The 23,208-nt window shown below is 52.9% G+C and overlaps 2 protein-coding genes across 3 annotated transcripts in view; one reads left to right on the top strand and one right to left on the bottom strand.

Annotated features, from left to right (window-relative positions):
- Positions 1-10,782, top strand: part of LOC133358359 (protein LMBR1L-like) — a 52,744-nt gene extending 41,962 nt beyond the window's left edge. The window contains exons 16-17 of the mRNA XM_061576656.1: positions 1,704-1,865; positions 2,952-10,782. Of these exons, the coding sequence (XP_061432640.1) occupies positions 1,704-1,865; positions 2,952-3,031 (242 nt within the window). The 3' untranslated portion in view covers positions 3,032-10,782. The remainder of the gene's footprint in view (positions 1-1,703; positions 1,866-2,951) is intronic.
- Positions 10,783-14,969: 4,187 nt separating this feature from the next.
- Positions 14,970-22,999, bottom strand: LOC133358361 (tubulin alpha-8 chain-like). Of its 2 annotated transcripts, XM_061576661.1 has the most exons (5): positions 22,826-22,999; positions 19,513-19,735; positions 18,629-18,777; positions 16,816-17,496; positions 14,970-16,181 (listed from the first exon to the last, which is right to left on the bottom strand). In XM_061576661.1, exons 1-5 carry the CDS (start codon positions 22,826-22,828, stop codon positions 15,885-15,887), a joined length of 1,353 nt encoding a protein of 450 aa, XP_061432645.1. In that variant the 5' UTR covers positions 22,829-22,999; the 3' UTR covers positions 14,970-15,884. The 2 variants fall into 2 exon arrangements, with proteins under 2 accessions (XP_061432645.1, XP_061432644.1); XM_061576660.1 differs by lacking the exon at positions 22,826-22,999 and having other exon boundaries at positions 19,513-19,750.
- Positions 23,000-23,208: the final 209 nt, after the last annotated feature.

The following is a 23,208-nucleotide window of genomic DNA, read 5'->3' as shown; positions in this document are numbered from 1 at the left end:
TATTTGCAGCACCGCAGCTTCAGCAGGGTCATCCCCACTTTGTTCCATGATGTTTTCCAGGCTGAGGGATTTCCCCTCCCCCAGGACCTCACAGAAATGCTCAGCAAATCTGCGAACTTGTTCCTGGGGGTCAGAGATTGGATCACCGTTCTTTCTCCTAATGATGGTAATAGGTGTGGTACTGCAGGTTACTTTTTGATGGAGTTAAAGAGCGATTTGTGATCGCAAGCCATTGAGGCGGACTCCATCTCCTCAGCAACCCGTGACCACCACCCATCCTTGCAGCGCCTCATGGCTCTCCGAACCTCCGAGCGAAGGCTGCGGTAGGCCTCCTCATTGTCTGACGTGGGATGTTGTCGACGATGAGAGTGGGCCTGTCGCTTTGTCTCAGCCAGTCTGAACACCTCCTCCGTCAGCCAGGGTCTCTGGGGAGGTCTCGACCGTGTACCCAAAGCAGTCATTGCAGCTGCATGAGCCACAGTCCTAAACCTCGCCCATTTCCCCTCGACATCAGGAGGAGTGGGGGACGATGCCAACCCCAGCCGCAAGCTGTGATGAAATTCTCGCTTGTAACTTTCATCAGCTAGCTGAGACCATGCCACTATGGGTTTGAATGGGGTCCTGGGTGTACACCCACCACCGGAGTGGAAGAATGACAGGCGCATCTTACAGATGACAAGTCGATGGTCAGTGGACAGATCAGCTCCATCGTAGGTCCTGGTGTCAAGGACACAGACACAACAATGAGCGGAGCACCGGGCGGCTTAAATACAGCAAGTTGGCACAGTAGGGTGCACAGGTGGTGCATCGGCCAATCATCTCAATTAGTCAACCCATGGCACCTAGGTCTGTCCTGTGACCTCCTGCCAGCGGGTGTTCGACACTTCACGAGGCCTTAAAGTAAAAATAGCCTGGCACAAGTGCCGTGATGACGTCACCATCACTTAGTGGCGAATGGCAATTGTCGTCGATATATAGACGGATACATGGGGAGCGGTAGTGTAGTGGTTAGCGTGCTGCGCTACGATCCCGGCGTCTCGAGTTCGATTCCCGCTCACAGCCACCAATACCAGCGACGGATTATCTGAACCGGTCTCGGGCCCTCCCCGAGATTGACTCAAATGAGTACCGGGGTGCAAACATCGCCACTCGGGAGGCAAAGCCGGCCAGGCGTGGTGCTGGCCACCCACCCCCTCGTGTGTTGTGCCGCCCTTCATAGGTGCTACTCGCTAACAGCGCTTGTCCCAACAGTCTGTTACAGGCTACACAGCAGATATTTGTCTATATAGATACAACTAACTGTATTAACAGAAAAATGACATTGTTTCCTTGAAAACCAAATTCATCCCATGTTACAGTTTGTTAAAAACACATTCAAGTGACTTCCTACTCAAATGAGCATTCAAGGCAGTGCCCATCTCCCGTTTACAGCCCTGCAGAGCCATTGGTGGAAATTCCACGTTTCTGAGGCGGGTGGCCAACACTTCCATAGGACAACTCACTGTTGACTTCTGCACAAAGTGGCACTCGTATTAATGACACCTCCAGGGTTCCGGTGTTCTGGCATTCCGGTGTTTCGGTGCCATGCGCATTTCCGGTGGCGTTCCGACGCCGCCGGCATTGCGGGCACGGCCGCGTCCACCACTGTCGCGGGAACGTGCGAGGGAGCACGTTTTTTGTTTCTCTCTCTCCTGTTTGTGCAGGAATCACCAACTTTGACCTGCTCGGAGATTACGGTCGCTTCAATTGGCTGGGGAACTTCTACATAGTACTGCTCTACAACCTCTTGTTCGCCGGGCTCACGACGCTCTGCCTTGTCACCAAGTTCACGGCCGCCGTGCGCCAGGAGCTCTTCAAGGCACTGGGTAACGGATATTTATATTTAAAACAATTATTAAATGTTATTTGAATATTTTTTTTCTCATAGTATACATGTTGTTTGTATCTTAAACTGTAATTCTTCATGATCTTATTGTGTAGTTGTAATGTCAGGTTACAACCACGTCGTCTGTGCTGCTGTGCAGTCAGCTGGGTGAAAAGTGGGCGCTTAGCTTTGCCCAATCCTGGCCAGTTGACTCAAAATGTTAATAAAAAAACCAAGTGGCTAACTTCTTCACACACATTGAGTCTGCCTTCCTGCTCCTCTCATTCTTCTCCTGGTCCGCTGTCTCCAAGTCTTCTCCAAAGTCCTTCACATCGCTGCTGCTCCTGGTGTCTCCCTCCTTCTCTTGTCTTCCCCGTGTTTTTCTTTCCTCCTCTTACTCTCTCTGACATTCTCCCCACTCATGTCGGCTCTCCCTTCCCAGTCCTCTCTCTCACCACTCACTGCTGTCTTGAGTTATCATCTCCACGTCCATACCACAGCCTGTCACATCCTGGTCCACCGCTGTGAGACCGCCTCTAACTACGCCTGACTCTCGGCCTCCGCCCGGTTGCATCGCGCTCATTCAGACACGCTTTTGCGGCCGTTTGGAATGTTCTTCCGATATTAGGAAGTCACTGGAGCTATGCATTTTTAAATCATCTAGATAAAAAACTAATTTCTTTAGAAGTGATTTTTGTGTTTTGTTTGTTTTCTTTCCCCTCGCACTTCATCTCCATATGGGTCGAATTAATAGCGTCATACGGGTCTTCCTCTTCAACACAGTCGGAATCTTTCTGTCGCACGTCATCGCGTCACCCCACAATATAGGCAGCAAATTACATTATTCGTGTAAGTAAAAAGTGGGGGAAATCACTCCCCCAACACGATGTACCGAGCAAATTCGGCTAATTATCACAAGGGGACCGCGAGTTGACCAGCGGTAATGCACACCGTGGCGGTGATTAGCTACGTACGTGCATCGTGGAACCCTTCATCCACTGCTGGATGAAGGCACTTTTGCCCAGAAAGTTTGCGTCGACAACTCGCGGGGGGATCTTTGTCCATGTTTTCGTCTTTTGCCTTCCAGGTCTGGACAGGCTGCCCATCACGGCCTCAGACGGGTCAGGCCAGAGGCATTCCACCAACGGGCACAGCAAGCAACTGTGAACTCGGAACCGCGGTGAACTCGGAACCACTCACGGGGCAGCTGCCCCCCCGGGCGCCCCTATCGTTACCTCGCCTGCCCTGTAGCGGAGCGCGAGAGGCGAGCAAAGTGCGCCGTCGCGGTCGTGCCGCAAGCGCCCGGGATGGGAACGAATCGGCCCGGCGGCACTTTTCTTCGCGGACGGTATAAGAGCGTTGGTGACGCCGCGGCCGACTGCCTCGATTTTCCCGAAGGTGATGCCGCTCTGAAAACTCGGCAAGGTAAAATTCGCCAAGTGCCGTGGTTTTTAGCGGAGCGGCAGCTGCGTCAACTTCTGGGGCTGCGTCACGCGTGGCACACATGCACGTTGCATGCGTGTCATACGTGCGTGCTGCATGCGTGTCCTGCGTGTGTGCTGCGTGTATGTCACGTGTGCGTATCAAGCGTACCTGTTACACGTGTGTGCGTGGCGTGCGTTGTGTCGCACGTTCTGGAGAGGGTTTTCATCGTCTATGTAGTTGCAGTTTTCAGACTTAAAAAGCTTGACTCGTAACTTCAGAAAAGAAATGTTTACACGTCTTTGCCTTTACGCTAGCGTGAGTCTCAGAAATTAGTCGCGCTCAGAAAGATGAGCGTCCTTTTGTGTGAAAAATTGTCGCCGTCCTTGGTGTGTTTTTTTTTTACGTTTCCTTTCAAGCGTTCGCACAAGAAACGTGCGCCCGTTAAACTGGAATTGAAACGCGATCAAACAAGTTGTTGACTTTTATAATCCGACGAATCCAGTTCGTGAAGCGGCGGTGTGGACAGACGCGCACGCGCCTTTGCCCGGCGTGGAACAAACACATTCCTGTTTCATTGACTCTCTGTCAAGGAATTTCAAAATCGGGCAAAATAAAATCCCTTCGTTGGCCTTTAGGAACCGCGAGCGCCACCGGCTCGCACGAGTCATGGCCCATGTACTCATCTGCGTCAGCAGCCCTGAGCCAGTGCAATAAATACCACGTTCCCACGGCGGGTAGGCTTGAGGTGTGAACAGCGTCCAGCCTTTCCACAGGAAAAAACAACCCCCGCATTGTCAACCGCAAAGGGACGACAATCGGTGGACCACTCACCAGGATTTTGACCTCGTGACCAGGCCCTGACCTTCACGTTGCGGGTGCAGAGGTCTGCCACTGCGCCGGCACGGAGGATTTTCTTAACGCGGTGACGTCTCTACGTGAATCCATCCACGCACTCATTCGGTCATGCATTCGTTTATTCATTCGTAGTCTCGGCACATGAGCGGAGTAAAGCGGTGTGTGCTCACAGCACCCGGCAGGTGCCGCGATGCCGGTTGAGCGCACCTGACTGATGCCGGGCTTGCATATACAGTCACCACGTTTCCTGCGTACCGTATACAGTCACTGCGTTTCCTGCGTACCGTATACAGTCACCACGTTTCCTGCGTACCGTATACAGTACCCGCGTTCCCAACGTTCACACGTGCTCCGAATTCAGCGCGTGCGCCGCAGCTTTTGTGGACTTATATTGTTTTTTTTTGCTGTGAAATATATGATCTAAATATATGCAAAAAGCAATATTGAACATTTAAAAGAAAGCCAATTGAGGAATGCACAATTCAGCTCTCAACACCCGATCACGGGCCGTGCCGTTTTACAAACATTGGCGATTTTTATTCAACAGTTCCAACTCGCTCGCAATTTTATGCACGCCCCCAGCCCCCCTCCCTCCCCCATAAAAGGAAACCATAGGACACCCCGGACGCGGTGTATATCCACCCACGTCAATCGAAAGACGCACCACTGCGAGCACAGGTTTCCCTCCTCGCTGTGTGCGGCTGACCTATTTCTACCAAAAATTTGCTCTGCTATGCGGTGTGAATTCACTCTGCGTGCGGCAATGCGGTTGCACCTGGAGCACCATTGTGTGTGTGTACTGTACACGCTAATCGACAGGCAGCTGTCCCCTCGTGCGGTTTCGCTTAGCGCTCCCTTATTTGTTACCGCATAGAGTGAGGGAAACCGGCAGTTGGACACTGCGATGGGCACACGGGGGGACCCCGAGGAAGCTTCCCCCCACACTGGCGATCGTCCAGCCGGCATTTGTGAGCGGTGTGTCTGCCGCGCAACACCGTGGTTTAGTTTGTCAGCGTTCGTAAGAACCGGCCAGTTTAAATTTTTTTGTGTTTAAGTTCAGAAATGCGTCTTTGCTGTAGCAGTCGGCGGCTCCCTGCTTGGTCCCCACCCCGACCCCGCAGGCCCCGCCGTAAGCCACCCTCCCACCCCGCCCCTTGCTTCCCCATGCTGTCTGCTTCACTCGGCGCTTTTAAGAAGTGGTTCGTGCCGATGGATGATTCGCGAGCACGCAACGTGCCCCATGCGGCGGCGGTGGTCCATTTCGAAGAATTATTTAAAACGAACGAGTGATTGCCCTTCGTATTTGTTTAATGAAGGGCTGTTTTATTTCATGTTTACCTGAACTGTGGAATTTTATTATTGGAAATCTTTGATGCTCGGGATTCTTCAAATGCTCGCGAGGCTCCTCGTTGTGCCACCAGCGTCCTCCATGGCAAGAGGCAGGCGGAGTATTCGTTGGCTTCTGAAAGTGTGCACGATTTGTAGCGTGACCTCGTTTAAAGTGCGATGGGGAAGGAAACTCATAATGGGGGGCATGACGGGGCCAGTATTAAACAAACTTTGAATAAATGTTCTCACGTGGCAGAGCGAGTGGGGAGGTGCTGCCCTCTACCGCGAGTGTCGCTTGCAGAAGCGATGTCAGAGGTAGTTCCATCATATCCACTTCTGTGGGCCCGTTGTGCAACACGAAGGATCGCGCCGCTCAGCGAGTGATCAAAATAGATGATTCATCTCATTACGTGACGCCGATAGCACAAGCAGGGTAAAATTAGGGGGAAATTACAAATCAATAACATGCTTCAAACCATAACAAATTTTATATGGGTGGCAGTGTGCCATAGCACAATAGTAACATGAGTGCATCACAGCAGGGGCCTAGGTTCAGTTCTCAACACGGACACCCTTCTGCGTGGAGTTTGTAGGTTCTCTCTCCCCCCTGTTCCGCTTGGGACTCCTCCAGGTTCTCCGGTTTATGCTGAAGAATTATTCGCAAATATCTCGAGTGGGATTGCACACACAGCAGCAGCAGCATCGGCACCCCCTCCCCCGCACCCGCAGCGACAACTTGGTGGGACCCTTGAGACTTGGCAAGACTTCCCTGAGTAAATGAGCTTAATAAACAAATAATAACAACAGGAAGAAGGTGGCTGAGCCTTTAGTAGGTGGTGGGGGGGGGGGGGGTGCTCAGCCCCCCCATCCTTCAGGCCCTCCCACTACTGGGAGTGAGCGGTTGTCCACTGGTGATGGCATCTTGGGCTTTAAGTGACGATGATGATTGTCCTTGAAAACCGAACCATATCAGTCATGGAGGCTGCTTAATCATACTTCAACATGCTGGCTACTGCTGTTGTTTAGGAACCTTGATATATATCAAATACATATCTGAGACAATATGGAAAAACCACTTTGTGCATCAGTTGACCAAAATTAATTTCTCACAGAACCGGGACTAATTCTATCGACCCGGCGGGGATGATGGACAAAGTCGAAATCTGACCAGGAAATCAACTCAAAAACCGTTGAGGTTGTAATTAAAATATAATCTAAACTAAAAACTAAACTAAGTTTGTTTTACCAGGTAAAGCCCACTGGGCTACGTAGTTGTTTATCAGTAGCGGCCTGGCCACAATGATAGCTCAACGAAGTGGCTTATCACGTGGAAATGTATCGCACCCAAATACTCTAAATGTACGTCGATTCTAAATGTTGACAGAAAAACTGGAGAACCCGAATAAAAATCCACGCTCCCACAGGGAGAACATGCAAACTCCAAATATGCAGGCGTGGTGGTCAGGATCGAACCCACGACCTCCTTCATACCAGGTGAGGTAGTCAACATCTCGCCACCGTGCGAGCGGCACAAGCTGAGCATAAGCTAGGCATTTTAACGTTACCCTGGTGTTGTATTTCTAGTTGCTTTTGTTGTTGTTACGCGATCTTTCTGTTCTGGTGTTCGGCCCCATTGATTTGCGCCTTGGGGTTCTGACGGCAGCACTGCCCGTCACCTCGCAGCGCCAGCTTTGTGGGTTCGTGTCTGGCCACAGCCGGGTCATAACGCCGCAGCCCCCATCGGACCGGTTTGAACGATTGAGTCAAAACCTCGAAAGCAGAGGTGAGGGGGGAAGCCATCGTCGGCGTGACTTCATTTCACACGTGTCCCGGTCGCACCAGGCCTACCGGCTCCGCGGACGATATTTACCCGTCACTGCAAGCATCTTAGCGCCACCGACCGAGTACCATTGGGGGAGTGTACAATATTTTCGATCTAATTCCGTGCAAGTGAGTCTCTCCCTGTGCCTCCTTCGTGCCTGCTGGTCGTTGGTTGAGATGCAATTGATTCAGAGGATTTTGTGTTGTGCCCCCGGGTAAACTTTCTAACCTGCATTTATATAGAGTTTAAAGATAGTAACCCATGCTAGCTTCATCTTGGTAGCCCTAATCGGGTACTGGTGGGAAATGCTTTCGACGTGACAACACTGTGTTTACAAATGTACGCTGCCGCTGTAACCGATCCGTGTGTACGTGTGTGGTTGCCGCAAAAAGTTGTGTGAACGTTCTGTTTGAACCAGAGTAAGGAGAAGGTTCCCCGCCCCTGGTTTCCGAAAGCCGCCATTCGCGCACAAGACCTGAGGGTGAGTTGCGCACCTGATAAGGGTGTGACGACTGCAGCGCCGGGCTTGCGGGCGGTAGCGTTGACAGCGTCCCATCGGGGCGGAATGGTGCGTTCACGAGTTCTCTCCGCGGGGTTTCTCCGCGCGTTGTTCCGCATGACGTCCGACGTTTCGTTCCTCGTGCTGGGCGACCAGACGGCGCTGTAGAGTTCCACCGCGACAACCCCACTCGGTGTTTGGTTGCCGTCTGCCGAGGCGCGGCGTGACGTTGTCGATGTTTGGATAGCGGAGAGACGGTGGATAGCCTGAGCTGTTGGTGAGTGTTAAGCCAGGGTCCACGCCCGAGCTATTCGGTTGTACGCAACCAAAGTTGCAACGTGTTGCGAGCAGCTGCTTAACCGGTTGCGAGCAGTAAAGGCTGACTCCACTTTAGAGCAACGATCTGCTCGGCAGAGATTGATCACGTGACACATTTGCGCACTGCGATGAGCCGTTTCTCCAGATGTTAAGTTGCACGGCGATTTCGAATCGAGAGCGAACTTGGTTGCACAACCCAATCGCCCCGGTGAGTGGAGCCAGCTTCAGGACCGCGGTTGCTCTGCCCGCTCTGTGTGTGCGCGTACACACGCACGTACGCGCGATGACGCGGAACCTCTGCTACCCCTACCCCCCTTCTGCCCCCTTTCCCGTCGCGGCGAAGGCCTTTATTGTGTAAGCTCGATCAGCAATAACGCGTCGTTGCGTGAACGACGCGGTCTCGTGCGTGTAGTGCACATGCCACTCGTGGCTGCGCTTGTGTCGGCAGCGCCAGGGACTTCGCGTTCCACTTTGGACACGGCCGTGGTGCGGTCCGGTGACAGCCCGTCGGCTGAAACACTGGTTCTTGACCTTCATGTCTGTTTGTTGAGTGTGCTTGTTTAACTTTTTCCTGCTCCCAAAAACCAAAATGAATAAAAATCGGAAGAACTTTTTGTAAATTCAACAGAACCCATCATTAACGTCAATAATATTTACTTGTGTACCCAGCAAAGCTACGCCGAGTTGCCAGGATTTATTTTTCACGAGGGTCGTACCAAATTGTTGTTTGGCCAGCGCCAGTGACGTTGCATGTATTTTTAGCTTTGGGAGGAAACCTGCACGGAAGAATCCCTGGCAGAACAGGGGAAGATCACGCAAACCTTGCACCCGACAGGAGGCGCGAGTCGGTCATCGAAGCCAGGCCGTGCTTTGCGGTGAGACACCGTGCCGTGTGGCAAGAGTAGCCGGTGAAACCGGGAAGTGAACCCCTACGATGAAAGCTGGAAGCCGCCGAGTGCACTGTGCTGGCTCACAGCTGGTTTCAGCGATCAGCCGGTGACCTATATCATACTTGCGTAACAAAGTCCAATAGAGTACCAGCATCGATCACCGTCACCACCGCCACCACCAGCACTACCACGGCACTGGACATTACACGGGAGTGCTCACAGGGTTAGATACCGTACGACCAACAGGGGAGTTGTCGTCACGTCCGCCGGCGCTCTCCAGGAGAGCTGGGACGAAACTCGTCCACTTGTGAATCGGCTCTCACACCTGCGCGGGAAATCCCTGGGGTCGTGGTAGTGGTGGCGTTCGCCGACCTCACCTGTTGAAGTGAGAGCACAAATCGGTTCGTGACAGCACTGCCGCGCTGCCAGCGGCGCTGCACAAGCACAAGAAACAACCCCCCCCCCCCCCCAAAGAGGGACAATTACGTAACAGGCGACGTTTCGGGCGATGGGCCTTCTATCGTAGCGTAGTAGAGACATCGTGGCGGTGTTAGTGACGGACGAACGTGTTGAGCTTTTGCAGGAGTGAAGATAGAATCGTCACACCGTCTCCGTCTCTCTCCGACCATCTCAACTCGTTTACTTTGGCTGTGAAAATCACTGCAAGAAGTTGCCACCAGGAGTGGACCGGGGCACCGCGCACGTTCAACCGGGGCATTGGTGCCCTGTCCAGCCGTCAACACCCCCCGGGTGGTTTAAGTTGGCGGTCCTCGAGAAACATTGGTCCAACAAAGACTCGTGGGCACTGCCAGGGGAGACGGATGCTAATAACGATTCTGTCGACGCATTTCAGCTGCACATCGCAACTCTGCGCGATAGCAAGGTCGCCTCCTTAGCTCTCGGTGAGGAAATTGTTGCTAAAAGAACCTACCGTGGTTTTCTTTTATCGAAAGAATATCTGTTTGGGGATCACACCCAATGTGACATTAAATGAGCACAGGCTGGACTTAATAGGAACTGTGCCCTGTGCCTGGTGCACACTGCCCATGTTGAATGTTGCCCATGGTAGACATTGGGTGCCGTCCATACATGATGTCACGCGATTTTGGACGATGTTTTAACCCCCCCCCTCGTCACACGGCGTCACAAAAAGTCAGACCCCCCTCAGATATGACGTCACAAAGCTCTGCCCCCCCCCCCCCAAAAAAACATGCTTCAAATCGCTTTAAACTATTGTCATTGTAGTGCGTATTTAATGTGCCGCTGCACTCTGATGTTGTAGGAGAAAACATTTATTAAAAAGTCTATTTAATTAAGTAGAAAGTGTTTATTTATTTTAAGTTGCGCATTTTGATGTGACGCCACATTTCTCACCCCCCCCCCCCCTCGTCACACATCGTCACAAATGTCTGACCCCCCCCCCCCCCAGGTGCGTGACGTCATTTATGGACGGCCCCTTGGTAGCGATTGCCACCCCAGGTGGTGTCGACCAATCCTCTCGACCATTATGAGGTGCAGAGTTGGCCCGCCTCCAGCACCGGCATCTAACGTTGAACATCGATTCTCATTGGCCAAGCACCACCTTAAGCCTTGGTCACCGCATGCTTGGCAGGGCTGTCCAACACGATGGATTGTTGTTGTTTGGTTGTTGTTGTTGTTGGTTGTCTTTTCCCCGTGCGAATTTATCACAAACAATTAAAAATAACCGTGAATTATGATTTTTGTTCACGTGTGCTGTCCGTTTGCGATCGTTGTGTAAACACTGTGATCTTGCCTTGTGTGCTCTTGTTGCCGTGTAAATACTGTTGGTGCATCTGTTGTTATTACAGTTTTATGATTCATTTTACAAGGCCGCTTGTGTTGATTCTCCGCACGCGTGCACCTGCACACAGCCCTCTGTAGGTCCACTGCCTGATGGTTAAATAGCCCCCCCCGCGCCGCGACCCACACACGCAATGTTGTGGATCATGGGGGCAGGGGGGCTTTTTGACCATACTTCATCATGCTAGTTGTGGGAGCATAGAAGTACATTAAAAACAGATGGGGACCGCTGTGAGCGGAGCTAATGGTGTGATGGATGAAGGAAGGTCCGGATACGTGATATCAGGAGCATTCTTGCCAGTCCATGCAGAAGTAGCAGTTGCTTGAGTGATCGGTGGGTTCTCGCCAAATTCATTTATTTCACCCATGACTAATGTGTCAGAGATTATCGCAACATTTCTCATTTATATATTTTTCCAATAACATTGAAAATTGTAAAAAAATTAAAATTAAAAACTTGTACAAATCTTTTTTTTTTTTACTAATTTTATAACATAAAATTCCGAGCAACAATTGTCCATCTTACCTTCCAGAATGTTTTTTGCATTGATCGCAGGTGAAATGAAGTGCCCAGGGTTTGTCTTGATCCCTGACAGGCATGCCGAAATATGCCTTGTAGGCCTCACACATCTTCGCAGATGCTTCCACAGAGTACTTTTTCGCTCTTGTCTTGATACATTGACCACAGACATCGCAAAATACGTCTGCCGGATGCTTGTAGCCTATTGATACATGTCATAAAAATGCAGATATGTATCTACTTAGGCAGCTGGAACTAAACTGAACTGGTGAGCTTAAGGCCCCTGTATTTATACTACTATTTACATTACTGGAGAGTTCTAAATGTTCAAGTTTACTCGGCACTGAATGTATCCGGAATGTTCTGGAATATAGGTAAATTTCTAAATATCACTGTTCTGGTCATAAAAGCAAAGTTTGTGGGGAATAATAGCCATTTTCTGTACTTTTGAGGCATAAGCAATTAGGAAAGAACACTACCCAGGAACAAAAAAAATTGTTACACTGTAATTATTGTCAACAATACTCACTAATAATAATTATCATTGCCACTTGTAACACGCCGCAGTCACAGTATCCACTCGCCCTCGAAGGGAGAGAACTACTCAAGAGGCGAGAGAACGAATCACGGGTGAGGCTGCAACTCCGTGGCGAGCTGGTGCCAATTTTCCAAAGCTCTGCGGTCCTTTACATATGGAAGGCGTTATCAGCCAATTGATGTGTTTTGTAAAGTGTTAGAGGAAACCCACGCGTGCGCAGGGGGAACACTCGATCCCAGTTTAACACGTAGGCTTTCGTGACCAATGTCATCCAGAATAAAGATGTTTTGGGTTAGATCGCGTAAATATATAAATGTGTCGTTGAACCTGCCACCACCACCCGAAAGCCAATTAATAAGGTTTGTCACGTAAACAGAACATGCCAATTCGTTACTAGTACAGCACACAATGCATTTAAGCAATACTTCAATTTGGGATTACCGTTGGTACGGTTATTTTAGTGTATACAATCGACAGGAAGTACAACAACAATGAGCTTTCATGATGTGCATGCATAATGTACGTTGATTAAAATAAATAACCCAGACGGCAATGGATAACCATAGTTATACACATACCAATGGATGACAGTATTGCCCAGGTCGATGTAGCTCTTAAGGGTTTGGGACACATCGCTGCAGACGTGACAAGATCTGAAATCACTGCAACCCTCAAAAGCGCTAAGATACCAGTCAGTAACATCAGTAAGGATGAGCGTTTTGAGTTATCTCAATTTAAAAAGAGGGATGATATCGTCATCCTCACAGCCGACAAGGGCAATGCCACGGTCATCATGGACAAAACCGTGTACAATAAAATTGAGGACCTACTTAATGATGGTAGCTACCCAAAATTTTAAAGAGATCCCACCAACAGCCTCGTTACAAAAACGAACAGTATCATCACTAATTCAGCTTCATTGATTGAACAGACCAAACGGTTTTCCTTAAAACCTTCTGCTGCTAAACCACCCAGATTATATGGCTTACCAACAATCCACAAAGAAGGTCTCCACCACTGGCTCACCCGCCTACAAACTGCCCGATAGTTGCCTGAGACCATGCAGCCATTCACTGGCAAGACCGCCTCTTCTTTTCTTAACTCCGCTCACCTGGTATCATCAATTAAAGACATCTCACTGTCCCCAGGTGATTTGCTCGTTAGTTTCAATGTTTCTTTGTTCACCAAAGTTCCTGTGCCCGATACCATTGCCATCATTGAAGATTTGGTCCAACAAGGATTGAATGTACCGGCCCTGGTGAGACTGCCTCACCAATACATATTTCACCTGGAATGGGACATTCTACAAACTGAAGGCACCCCAATGGGTTATTTTCCTTGAAAATATTGGCTACAACCAACATTTGTGCGGCGATCCACGGAGCCCTCGCTGCTGTCTCCACGTCGCTGGGATTGCAGGCGGCCAAGCCCGGCCAAGATCTTGGCGGCAGCGTTCGTAGCAGGAGGCTGTCGCGCCCCGATTCTTTGGGTCTTTCGGTAAAGTCACACAGATCGTTCACGAAAGTCACGAAAGCTTGAGGTCAAGATGTTTGTCACGCCCCTGTTGGAGGATGTGGTAACTCCAGGTGCTCACAGCACACAGCACGGGTCTGCAACCTGCCACCCCATGTGGCTCTTTAAGAACCACCGCCGTCTCGTTTTCACCATACTGGGGGGATTTTTGTTCCACCGATTTCGAAAAACAATGGCTCTCATTGTTGTATCGGTTGACGCCCCCTGTGCGAGAACGAGCGGCGGACGTCGAAATGGTTCCGCGTTTGTGATCGAGGCGCGCGGCGTCACCCGTCAGCTGTTCCTAAGATCGCTCACGGGATGGTCGTGCGTGCGTTCACGCGTGCGTCCATCGGTGTGTCAGCTTTCCCGTGGGTGGGGCTAGTGAGGGGCCTGTAGCATGTGACGTTATAAAGGTGCCCTAAATAAAAAAACATAAATATTAAAGCACCGATTTTTTTACTTGCATGGTAAATTAATTATATTTTTTAATTTGCTATACAGCCAGATAATACGGCAAATCGCTAACCTTAAACACCCAGTCGTTCATAAAAGTTGAAGGCGGTATAGTACTAAAGTAATCGAGCGAGTGCAGAATCACTGAACCGGAATTGGTAGCTTGAAAGCATTTAGCGCAGGCCCTTGAATGTTCTAGGCCCGTAGCTACATATGTAGCAGCTACATATAACTAAACACAAAAAGCAGTTCTAACGAAATGAGTTTGTCAATTTAGATGATGATTTACAAGATCATAGCTCCAGGGGCTTCCTAATGTCGAAATGAAGAGCGTCCCAGAATGATGCAGAAGCGCATCTGGAAGCGTACATTGCAGTGCGAGTCCGTGGGTCTCTGTGTGAGTCTATGGATCTCTGTGTGAGTCTATGGGTCTCTGTGTGAGTCTATGGATCTCTGTGTGAGTCTATGGATCTCTGTGTGAGTCTATGGATCTCTGTGAGTCTATGGGTTTCTGTGTGAGTCTGTGGGACTCTGTGTGAGTCTATGGGTCTCTGTGTAAGTCTATGGGTCTCTGTGTGAGTCTGTGGGTCTCTGTGTGAGTCTATGGGTCTCTGTGTGAGTCTATGGGTCTCTGTGTGAGTCTATGGATCTCTGTGTGAGTCTATGGATCTCTGTGTGAGTCTATGGATCTCTGTGAGTCTATGGGTTTCTGTGTGAGTCTGTGGGACTCTGTGTGAGTCTATGGGTCTCTGTGTAAGTCTATGGGTCTCTGTGTGAGTCTGTGGGTCTCTGTGTGAGTCTATGGGTCTCTGTGTGAGTCTATGGGTCTCTGTGTGAGTCTGTGGGTCTCTGTTTGAGTCTGTGGGTCTCTGTGTGAGTCTATGGATCTCTGTGTGAGTCTATGGGTCTCTGTGCGAGTCAGTGGATATCTGTTGAGTCTGTGGGTCTCTGTGTGAGACGTGGGTCTCTGTTGAGTCTGTGGGTCTCTGTTGAGTCTATGGGTCTCTGTGTGAGGCATGGGTTTCTGTGTATGTTGTACTTTGTTGTTGAACCTCATGTAGCCAACAGTGCAAATCGGTGGTGCAAAAGCAGAGATCTCACCAAGAAGAAACGTCTCCAACCTTTGATTTAATCACAATCAGAATATTTATTTATACTGCAGGAATCCGAAGAGCTATACATCTCTTCTTCACAGATGTCCAGTAGGGGCATGGGGTCAGAACGTTACAACAACAAACGATACAACAAACACGATAGGAGTGCAAAGTGTAGGAAAGGTAACAAAATGATAAAAAACATTTTAAAAAATACTTTGTTATTTTACCATATGAAGCCCATTGAGCTATTAGCTTATTTTTCAACAGCAACTTGGCCACAAATGATAGCTCAACAAAGTCGCTCATGTGGAAATGTATATCAGCCAAATAATCTAAATAATAAATACGCGTGTTTAAATTATTTAGATTTTTAAAAAATGCCGATGTCCAGAATAAACACTTCCTGGCTGTCAAAAAGTCTGGAGGTGATATTACGACAGGTTAATTGTTGAGATATTCGGTCTGAAAATCAATCGTCGTTGAGCAATCGGTTGCAGATACGTCCACATGTATGCAGTTCAGTTGCATGCAACCAAGTTGATTGCTCAGACGTGGGCTCTGCGTAGGCTTCTGTGTGCGGTATGCGAAGGCATAAAGTGGCCCCAAGGTTCTGATCGTGTTTTCAGTTTGAAGCAAGCAAAACAAACTAAGCCTCATCAACAAAGTATCCACTCTACATCAGCGCCTACTTTCAAATACACGTTTTTAATGATTTCATGAAAATACAAATCTTAACCATCTTGTATTTGTATCGCGACAAGACAGATACAACGTGTACTCTCACAGTAAACAGTGGATCGCCGCAATGTGTCGTCAGGGAATGGGCCGTGGAAGAGGTCCTCACGGAACTACTTGTGATGGGGGTGATGATGCACACTTAGCACGCAATGGTGGATAGATCACGGCTGACGACGACGACGACGATGACGACGGTGGCCCTAGTACTCTTCGCACTCTTCTCCGTCCCCGTCGGCGTAGTCGACGCCCACCTCCTCGTAGTCTTTCTCCAGTGCAGCCATGTCCTCGCGAGCCTCCGCGAACTCGCCCTCCTCCATGCCCTCGCCCACGTACCAGTGAACGAAGGCGCGCTTGGCGTACATGAGGTCGAACTTGTGGTCCAGGCGGGCCCAAGCCTCGGCAATGGCCGTGGTGTTGCTCAGCATGCACACTGCGCGCTGCACCTTGGCCAGGTCGCCGCCTGGCACCGTGGTGGGCGGCTGGTAGTTGATGCCAACCTGGGTTGGCACGGCGTGCCGGGGGGGAGGGGGGGGGGTGACAGGTGGACGGCGCAGTGGTTTGAGCGCTGCGCGATGAACCCAGCGAGTAGCCAATCGGAGGAGGACCAAGCAGCATCTTGTCCGACTGTGCGATCCACACGGAAATGGGGACTGCACTGCCGCCTCTCAGAGACCCCTTCCTTCACGCGCCGATAACCCCGCGGCGAGCGGCCAAGTCGCTCCGCAGTCGGGATGTTGCGTCGGCGGTAACCGCGAGACAAAGATAACATCGGTTATCGGATTGCCACACACGTAGAGATGTCTAAAGCAATAAACACAACCGTTTAGTATGCGTGTATGTTGAACTTCTTTTGCACCGTACGTAGCCAATCGTAACAATCGGAGGTGCGGGGGAAGGACCACAAACGGTTCTAAAGAAATGGGGTTTCAGCTACAAAGTTTGTAGCCGAGAAATGAAAGGACGCTGCCACCACAGCGGCGGCGTGACGGCCAGCGACGCGCCACGGGACGACGGCAAGTTTCACTGCGAGCATCCATCAGTGGCCGGTTCCCCCCTGACTTTCGATAACCGGCAACCGACCGGCACAGCGAAGTAACCCAGCCACAACCACGCCCGGGGCGGCGGCGGTACCTTAAAGCCGGTAGGGCACCAGTCGACGAACTGGATGGTGCGGCGCGTCTTGATGGCGGCGATGGCGGCGTTGACGTCCTTGGGCACGATGTCGCCGCGGTAGAGCACGCAGCAGGCCATGTACTTGCCGTGGCGGGGGTCGCACTTCACCATCTGGTTGGCCGGCTCGAAGCAGGCGTTGGTGATCTCGGCGACAGACAGCTGCTCGTGGTAGGCCTTCTCGGCCGAGATGACGGGCGCGTAGGTGACCAGCGGGAAGTGGATGCGCGGGTAGGGCACCAGGTTGGTCTGGAACTCGTTGAGGTCGACGTTGAGGGCGCCGTCAAAGCGCAGCGAGGCGGTGATGGACGACACGATCTGGCCGATGAGGCGGTTGAGGTTGGTGTAGGAGGGCCGCTCGATGTCCAGGTTGCGGCGGCAGATGTCGTAGATGGCCTCGTTGTCCACCATGAAGGAGCAGTCCGAGTGCTCCAGCGTGGTGTGGGTGGTGAGGATGGAGTTGTAGGGCTCCACCACGGCGGTGGACACCTGCGGCGCCGGGTAGACGGAGAACTCCAGCTTGGACTTCTTGCCGTAGTCGACGGAGAGGCGCTCCATGAGCAGCGAGGTGAAGCCCGAGCCCGTGCCGCCGCCGAAGCTGTGGAAGATCAGGAAGCCCTGCAGCCCCGAGCAGTTGTCGGCCTGCGAAGAGGACGCACATGCAACGGGTGACGTCATCATCGTCATCATCGGTCAGGTTCTAGCCACTGCCGGATGGAGGCCACCTGCCCCCACCCCACCCCGAGCCCCCATCGTCATCGCTCACGGTCACGCGACACCACGATCCGTCGAGCACCGGCGCGCGAGCCGATCTCGTCGCTCCGTCTCCGCGCTCCGTGTTCCCTCCTTAGTCTGTGGATGCCGCTCTCTGTTGTTTGTCTCGACTGGCGGACGCCGCCCCCTCCCTTCTAGCCGTGAGGAGGCCCGGCGCTGGCGATCTTTACCAGCGGTGAACGGTTACAGCACCACGATTCTGTCGACATACACCAATGTAGCGGGACAATTCTGGACAAATGTCATCACTGCTCTCGGCACTGAGATGGAAGCTTCCAATCGTAAACCTTAGACGGGGCTCGTGCTCTGTAGACACCCATCCGCTGCTGCTGCTGCTGGCGATTCTGATGCTCGTGCCGGTGCTGATGCTGGCATTGACGCCGATTCTAAAGCCTCCGCTGGTGCTAACGTTGTAGCCCACGACGGTGCCAGCGGTGGCACCGTCGGTGACGCCGACGCTGGCTACGACACCGCCACGGACACGGACCGTGCAACGGGTGCTGTGCGGTGGCATGCGGTATGTGGCACGTAGAAGTCGGCACGTGGTAGGTGCGTGGTAGGTGGCACGCGGTAGATGGCACGTGGAATGTGGCACGTGGTTAGTGGCACGTGGTAGGCGCGTGGTACGTGGCACGCGGTAGGTGGCACGTGGAATGTGGCACGTGGTTAGTGGCACGTGGTAGGTGGCACGTGGAATGTGGCACGTGGTTAGTGGCACGCGGTAGGCGCGTGGTACGTGGCACGCGGTAGGTGGCACGTGGAATGTGGCACGTGGTTAGTGGCACGCGGTAGGTGGCACGTGGAATGTGGCACGTGGTTAGTGGCACGCGGTAGGCGCGTGGTACGTGGCACACGGTAGGTGGCGCGTGGTAGGTGGCACGTGGTTAGTGGCACGCGGTAGGCGCGTGGTATGTGGCACACGGTAGGTGGCACGTGATAGGTGGCACGTGGTTAGTGGCGCGCGGTGCGTGGTAGGTGGCGCGCGGTGCGTGGTGGGCACCAGCTTGCGGATGCGGTCGAGCACCGGCTCCACGATCTCCTTGCCAACGGTGTAGTGGCCGCGCGCGTAGTTGTTGGCCGCGTCCTCCTTGGCCGTGATCAGCTGCTCGGGGTGGAAGAGCTGGCGGTACGCGCCCGTGCGGATCTCGCCTGGGCGGGCACACGGGCGGGGGGCAACGCGCACACGGAGTGGCCGCGGCCAGCAGAACATCTTGTGAGCGGCCAGATGATTGTCTTGCGACGAGTGCAAAGCTGCATCCACGTGACCTTGTGCCTGTCTCTTGTAGGGCGTGCGCTGTCTAAACAATGCGAGGGTTTGTGGGGGGCGATCGCCCACTTTACCACCCCCCCCCCTGGCCATCATAAATGATAGCTCAACGAAGTGGCTCATCATCATCATCATAATGCGGAAATTTATAGCAGTGAAATACTCTCAACGTGTGATGTTGATTATAAATGGTGAGGGAAAAGCTGGAGGATCCTGAGAAAAATCCACGCGACTACGAGGAGAGAGACACGCAGACTCCAAATATAGAGCAGGCGTAGTCAGGGTCAGGATCGAACCCACGAGCTCCCGTAGACCAGGGGAGGTAGTTAACATCTCCGAGCTACCGTGATGATGAGGGAGAGAGAGAAACGCAAAATCGAAATATACAACAGGCATCGTCAGGGTCGGGATTAAACCCCACGACCTCCTGCACACCAGGCGAGGTAGTTAACATCTCGCCCCTGTGGAGCTCTGCACTCGATGCAGTAAAAGCGGGAAGCAGGGCTTCCTCCTGCGGTTGCAGTCCGCCCCAGATGCTTCCTCCTCGAATCTCGCTCTCGCAATCTCCATGCAAATACCAACCCCTCCTGCCCACCCCGCAATTTATAATACCGTACCGATGACGGACGGCTCGAGGTCGACGAAGATGGCGCGGGGCACGCGTTTGCCGGAGTCGGTCTCGCCGAAGAAGGTGGACGAGGAGTCGTCCTTGGAGACGGGGGTCGTGGCGTCGAGGGGCCGCCCGTCGGGCCCGATGCCGTGCTCCAGGCAGTAGAGCTCCCAGCACGCGTTGCCCATCTGCACCCCGGCCTGGCCGATGTGCACGGAGATGCACTCGCGCTGTGCTCGGGGCATGGGGGGTAGGGGGGGGAGAGACGTGGGGAGAGACGTGGGGTGAGATGTGGGGTGATACGTGGGGTGAGACGTGGGGTGGGAAGTGGAGAGATGTGGGGTGAGACGTGGAGAGATGTGGAGAGAGATGTGGGGTGAGGTGTGGGGTGAGGCGCTGGGTGAGATGTGGGGTGGGAAGTGGAGAGAGATGTGGGGTGAGACGTGGGGAGACGTGGGGAGAGACGTGGAGAGAGATGTGGGGTGAGACGTGGAGAGAGATGTGGGGTGAGAAGTGGAGAGAGATGTGGGGTGGGAAGTGGAGAGAGATGTGGGGTGAGACGTGGGGAGACGTGGGGAGAGACGTGGAGAGAGACGTGGAGAGAGAATTGGAGAGAGATGTGGGGAAAGACGTGGAGAGAGAAGTGGAGAGAGATGTGGGGTGAGACGTGGGGTGAGGCGCTGGGTGAGGTGTGGGTGAGGTGTGGGGCGAGGCGCTGGGTGAGATGCAGCAGTACAGCCAACACTGGGAGGCAGTGAACCCGAAGCATGGGGTACTAACACCGCACCCCAAGAACCCCAACGTTGCCTTAATCTGGCTCGCTGAGCCATGGGCATGAGGACTGAACCCTAGACACGCTAAAGGTCGCCTCGTCTGGCCAGACGAGTTTTGATCATTGCCCCGTGAGCTTCCTCCAGGTGCCTCCGTCTGCCTCCACGAGCACAGTCACTGGGGCCGCATTGCCCCTACGCCTTGTGATGTCGCAACCCGCTGTGCGACACCGACTCTGCGGATGCTGAAACGCAGATTCCTGACCCACCCCGAGCGACTGGACGTCTGTGAACAAAGAGCTTCATAGCTCATCGGATTTCTCCTGCTGCAGTCTATAGCAAGAGTCGGATTCTGATTTGCGTGGCGTCAAAAGGCCGTGGCTGCCACTCGCACGGCCTGGGTGGGAAGGTGCTCCTCATCCAGCAGTGCATTCGACCAAAGCTAAGGCTAGGCGTGCAAAGACAACAAAGGCGAAGATCCCCCGTATAGCCTGTAACAGACTGTTGGGGCAAGTGCTGTAAGCGAGTAGCGTCTATGAAGGCCGGCACTGTGGCACACGAGGGGTGGGTGGCCAGCAACCACGCCCGGCTGCCTTTGTCTCCCCAGTGGCGATGTTTACCACACACCACACTAGGTACTCATTTGAGGCTGAGACGAGCTAGGGGAGGCCCAGGACCGGTTTAGGTAATCGTCACCGGGTTTTGGCCGTAATCGGGAATCGAACTCGGGCGGCCGGGTTCGTAGCGCGACGTGCCCGCACACTCACCGAAACCTCTGAAACAAATCATTGTTAATCGAACAATGGATTCACCACAGGGTAGCGCACGGACGAACCCTGATTAATAATACAAACTGATGCTGATTGATTATTGTTAATGAATTATTAATGAGTGTGAGCGAGCGTTCTCCGGGTCGTGTGGCGCTGTGGCCAGAGCACTCTCCTCGTAACTGGACGGTCATCAATTGAGCTCACATATCCCCCTCCCCTCCATACTCTCTCTGCAGTAAATAATATCAGCACTGTGTCCACTCAGTGCGGTCGTCTGATGCCGGCACTGCGCTCCCGGCCGTAGGAATGTGGAATTTCCATCACTGGCTCAGGGACCACAACCCGAGACAAGCACAGTCCCGACCCAAGCTTGTTGGAGAAGGCAGACGGCTTTGACTTTCATGTGCTGTGCAGCAGGTCCCTAACCCGAAACGTCGCCCATTATTTCTTTTCAGGACACAGCATAATTATTGACGCGTGTTGCCAACTCTGCCACCACAGCAGCAGCAGCAGCCTCATCGCCATCGCCACACAATGTGACTTTCATGTGCTATGCAGCAGGCCCCTAACCCGAAACGTCGCCCATTATTTCTTTTCAGGACACAGCATAATTATTGACGCGTGTTGCCAACTCTGCCACAGCAGCAGCAGCAGCCTCATCGCCATCGCCACACAATGTGACTTATAGCTGCTTCCTGAGATAAAAAAAAGATCTGGATAACTCATAATAAGCCTTGATGTACAGGTACCTTGGACTTCCTTCGCACCGTACGTAGCTAACCGCGCTATTCGGAGGCGCGGGGGAAGGACAACAAACTAAACACACACAAAAAATCAGTTCTAAAGAAATGAACGTTGATTTCAAAGTGCATCACAGCTCCAATGGCTTCCTAACAACGGAAGGGAAGAGCGTTCCAGACGGCCGCGGAAGCGCGCCTGAGAGCGCCGCGTGTCTGAGATGCGGTGACCGCCGCCTTTGTCCGATGGCGAGCAGCCGAAAGCCGCCGCTGCAGCTGCTGCTGCTGCCGCTGCTGCTGCAGCTGCTGTTGCTGCGAGGATGACGAGCGGGTGAGTTGGCGTGACGATGGTTTATAGCTCCTTTACGAGATGAGCAGCGAGCCCTTTCTCAATCCACTGCTGGATGATGGCCTCCCCCACACCGCGTTGACCAGGACCGGTTCAGATACGACTCGCCACTGATGTTAGCCGTGGCCGGGAATCGAACTCATGTGACCGCATTCGTAGCGCAATGCGCTAACAACCACCACCACCATCACCCGTGTAACCTCAACAGACCGTAGGGGCAAGTGCTGTTAGCGCCCGGCACCTATGAAGGCCGGCACGGCACACGAGGGGGCGGGTGGATAACACCAAGTTTGGCCGCCTTTGTCTCCCCGGTGCTGATGTTTACTACACACCGCGCCGGGTACTCATTTAAGGCTGAGTCAACCTAGCGGAGGGCGCCAGGACCGGTTCAAATATCCGCCACTTATTTATTGATTCGCCGTGAGCGGGAATGTATTTAGCCTGCCAGACGAACACCACTTCCCCAAATCGCATGGACGGTGATCTGCAATGCCACGCAGCCTGACAACTATAACACGCCACTGTAATTAAAACAACAATGCCATCCTTAGTTCAGCTCAGAGTCTCAAGACTCTTGTCAAGAGGTTGCTGCTACGCGAGAATCAGAATATGTCTTTTACTCGAGGAAGAATCCGATGAGCGATCAAGCTCTTTTCACAGATGTCCCGTACGTTGTGCTGCACATGCGGCTCACCATGTCGGCGGCTGTTGTTGTTGTCGAGAACCCTCGAGGTAGAGGCGGACGATTCCTGGACGTTCACAGGGCGAGCAGCAGACGGAGCGAGCCGGGGAGTCTCACTGTGGGGAGTTTCACGGCGTGACCCTCACCGCGTGACCCTCACCGCGTGGCCGTCTGAAGAGATCGAGGTGGATCAGGGCGGGAGTGGCTCGGTGCTGACCGTTTTATACCGCGAGTCGCGCACTGCACGGCCACTCCGTGGACTCAGGGTGGGGGCTCAGGGTGGGGACTCAGGGTGGGGGACTCAGGGTGGGGGACTCAGGGTGGGGGCTCAGGGTGGGGGACTCAGGGTGGGGGCTCAGGGGTGGGGGCTCAGGGGTGGGGGCTCAGGGTGGGGG

The sequence above is a fragment of the Lethenteron reissneri genome, chromosome 61, assembly GCF_015708825.2.
Source record: "Lethenteron reissneri isolate LAM-NWPU_2019-01 chromosome 61, ASM1570882v1, whole genome shotgun sequence".
NCBI classification, from domain to species: Eukaryota; Metazoa; Chordata; class Hyperoartia; order Petromyzontiformes; family Petromyzontidae; genus Lethenteron; species Lethenteron reissneri.
The sequence above is the reverse complement of the archived record's forward strand: the minus strand, read 5'-3'. Positions and strand labels throughout refer to the sequence as shown.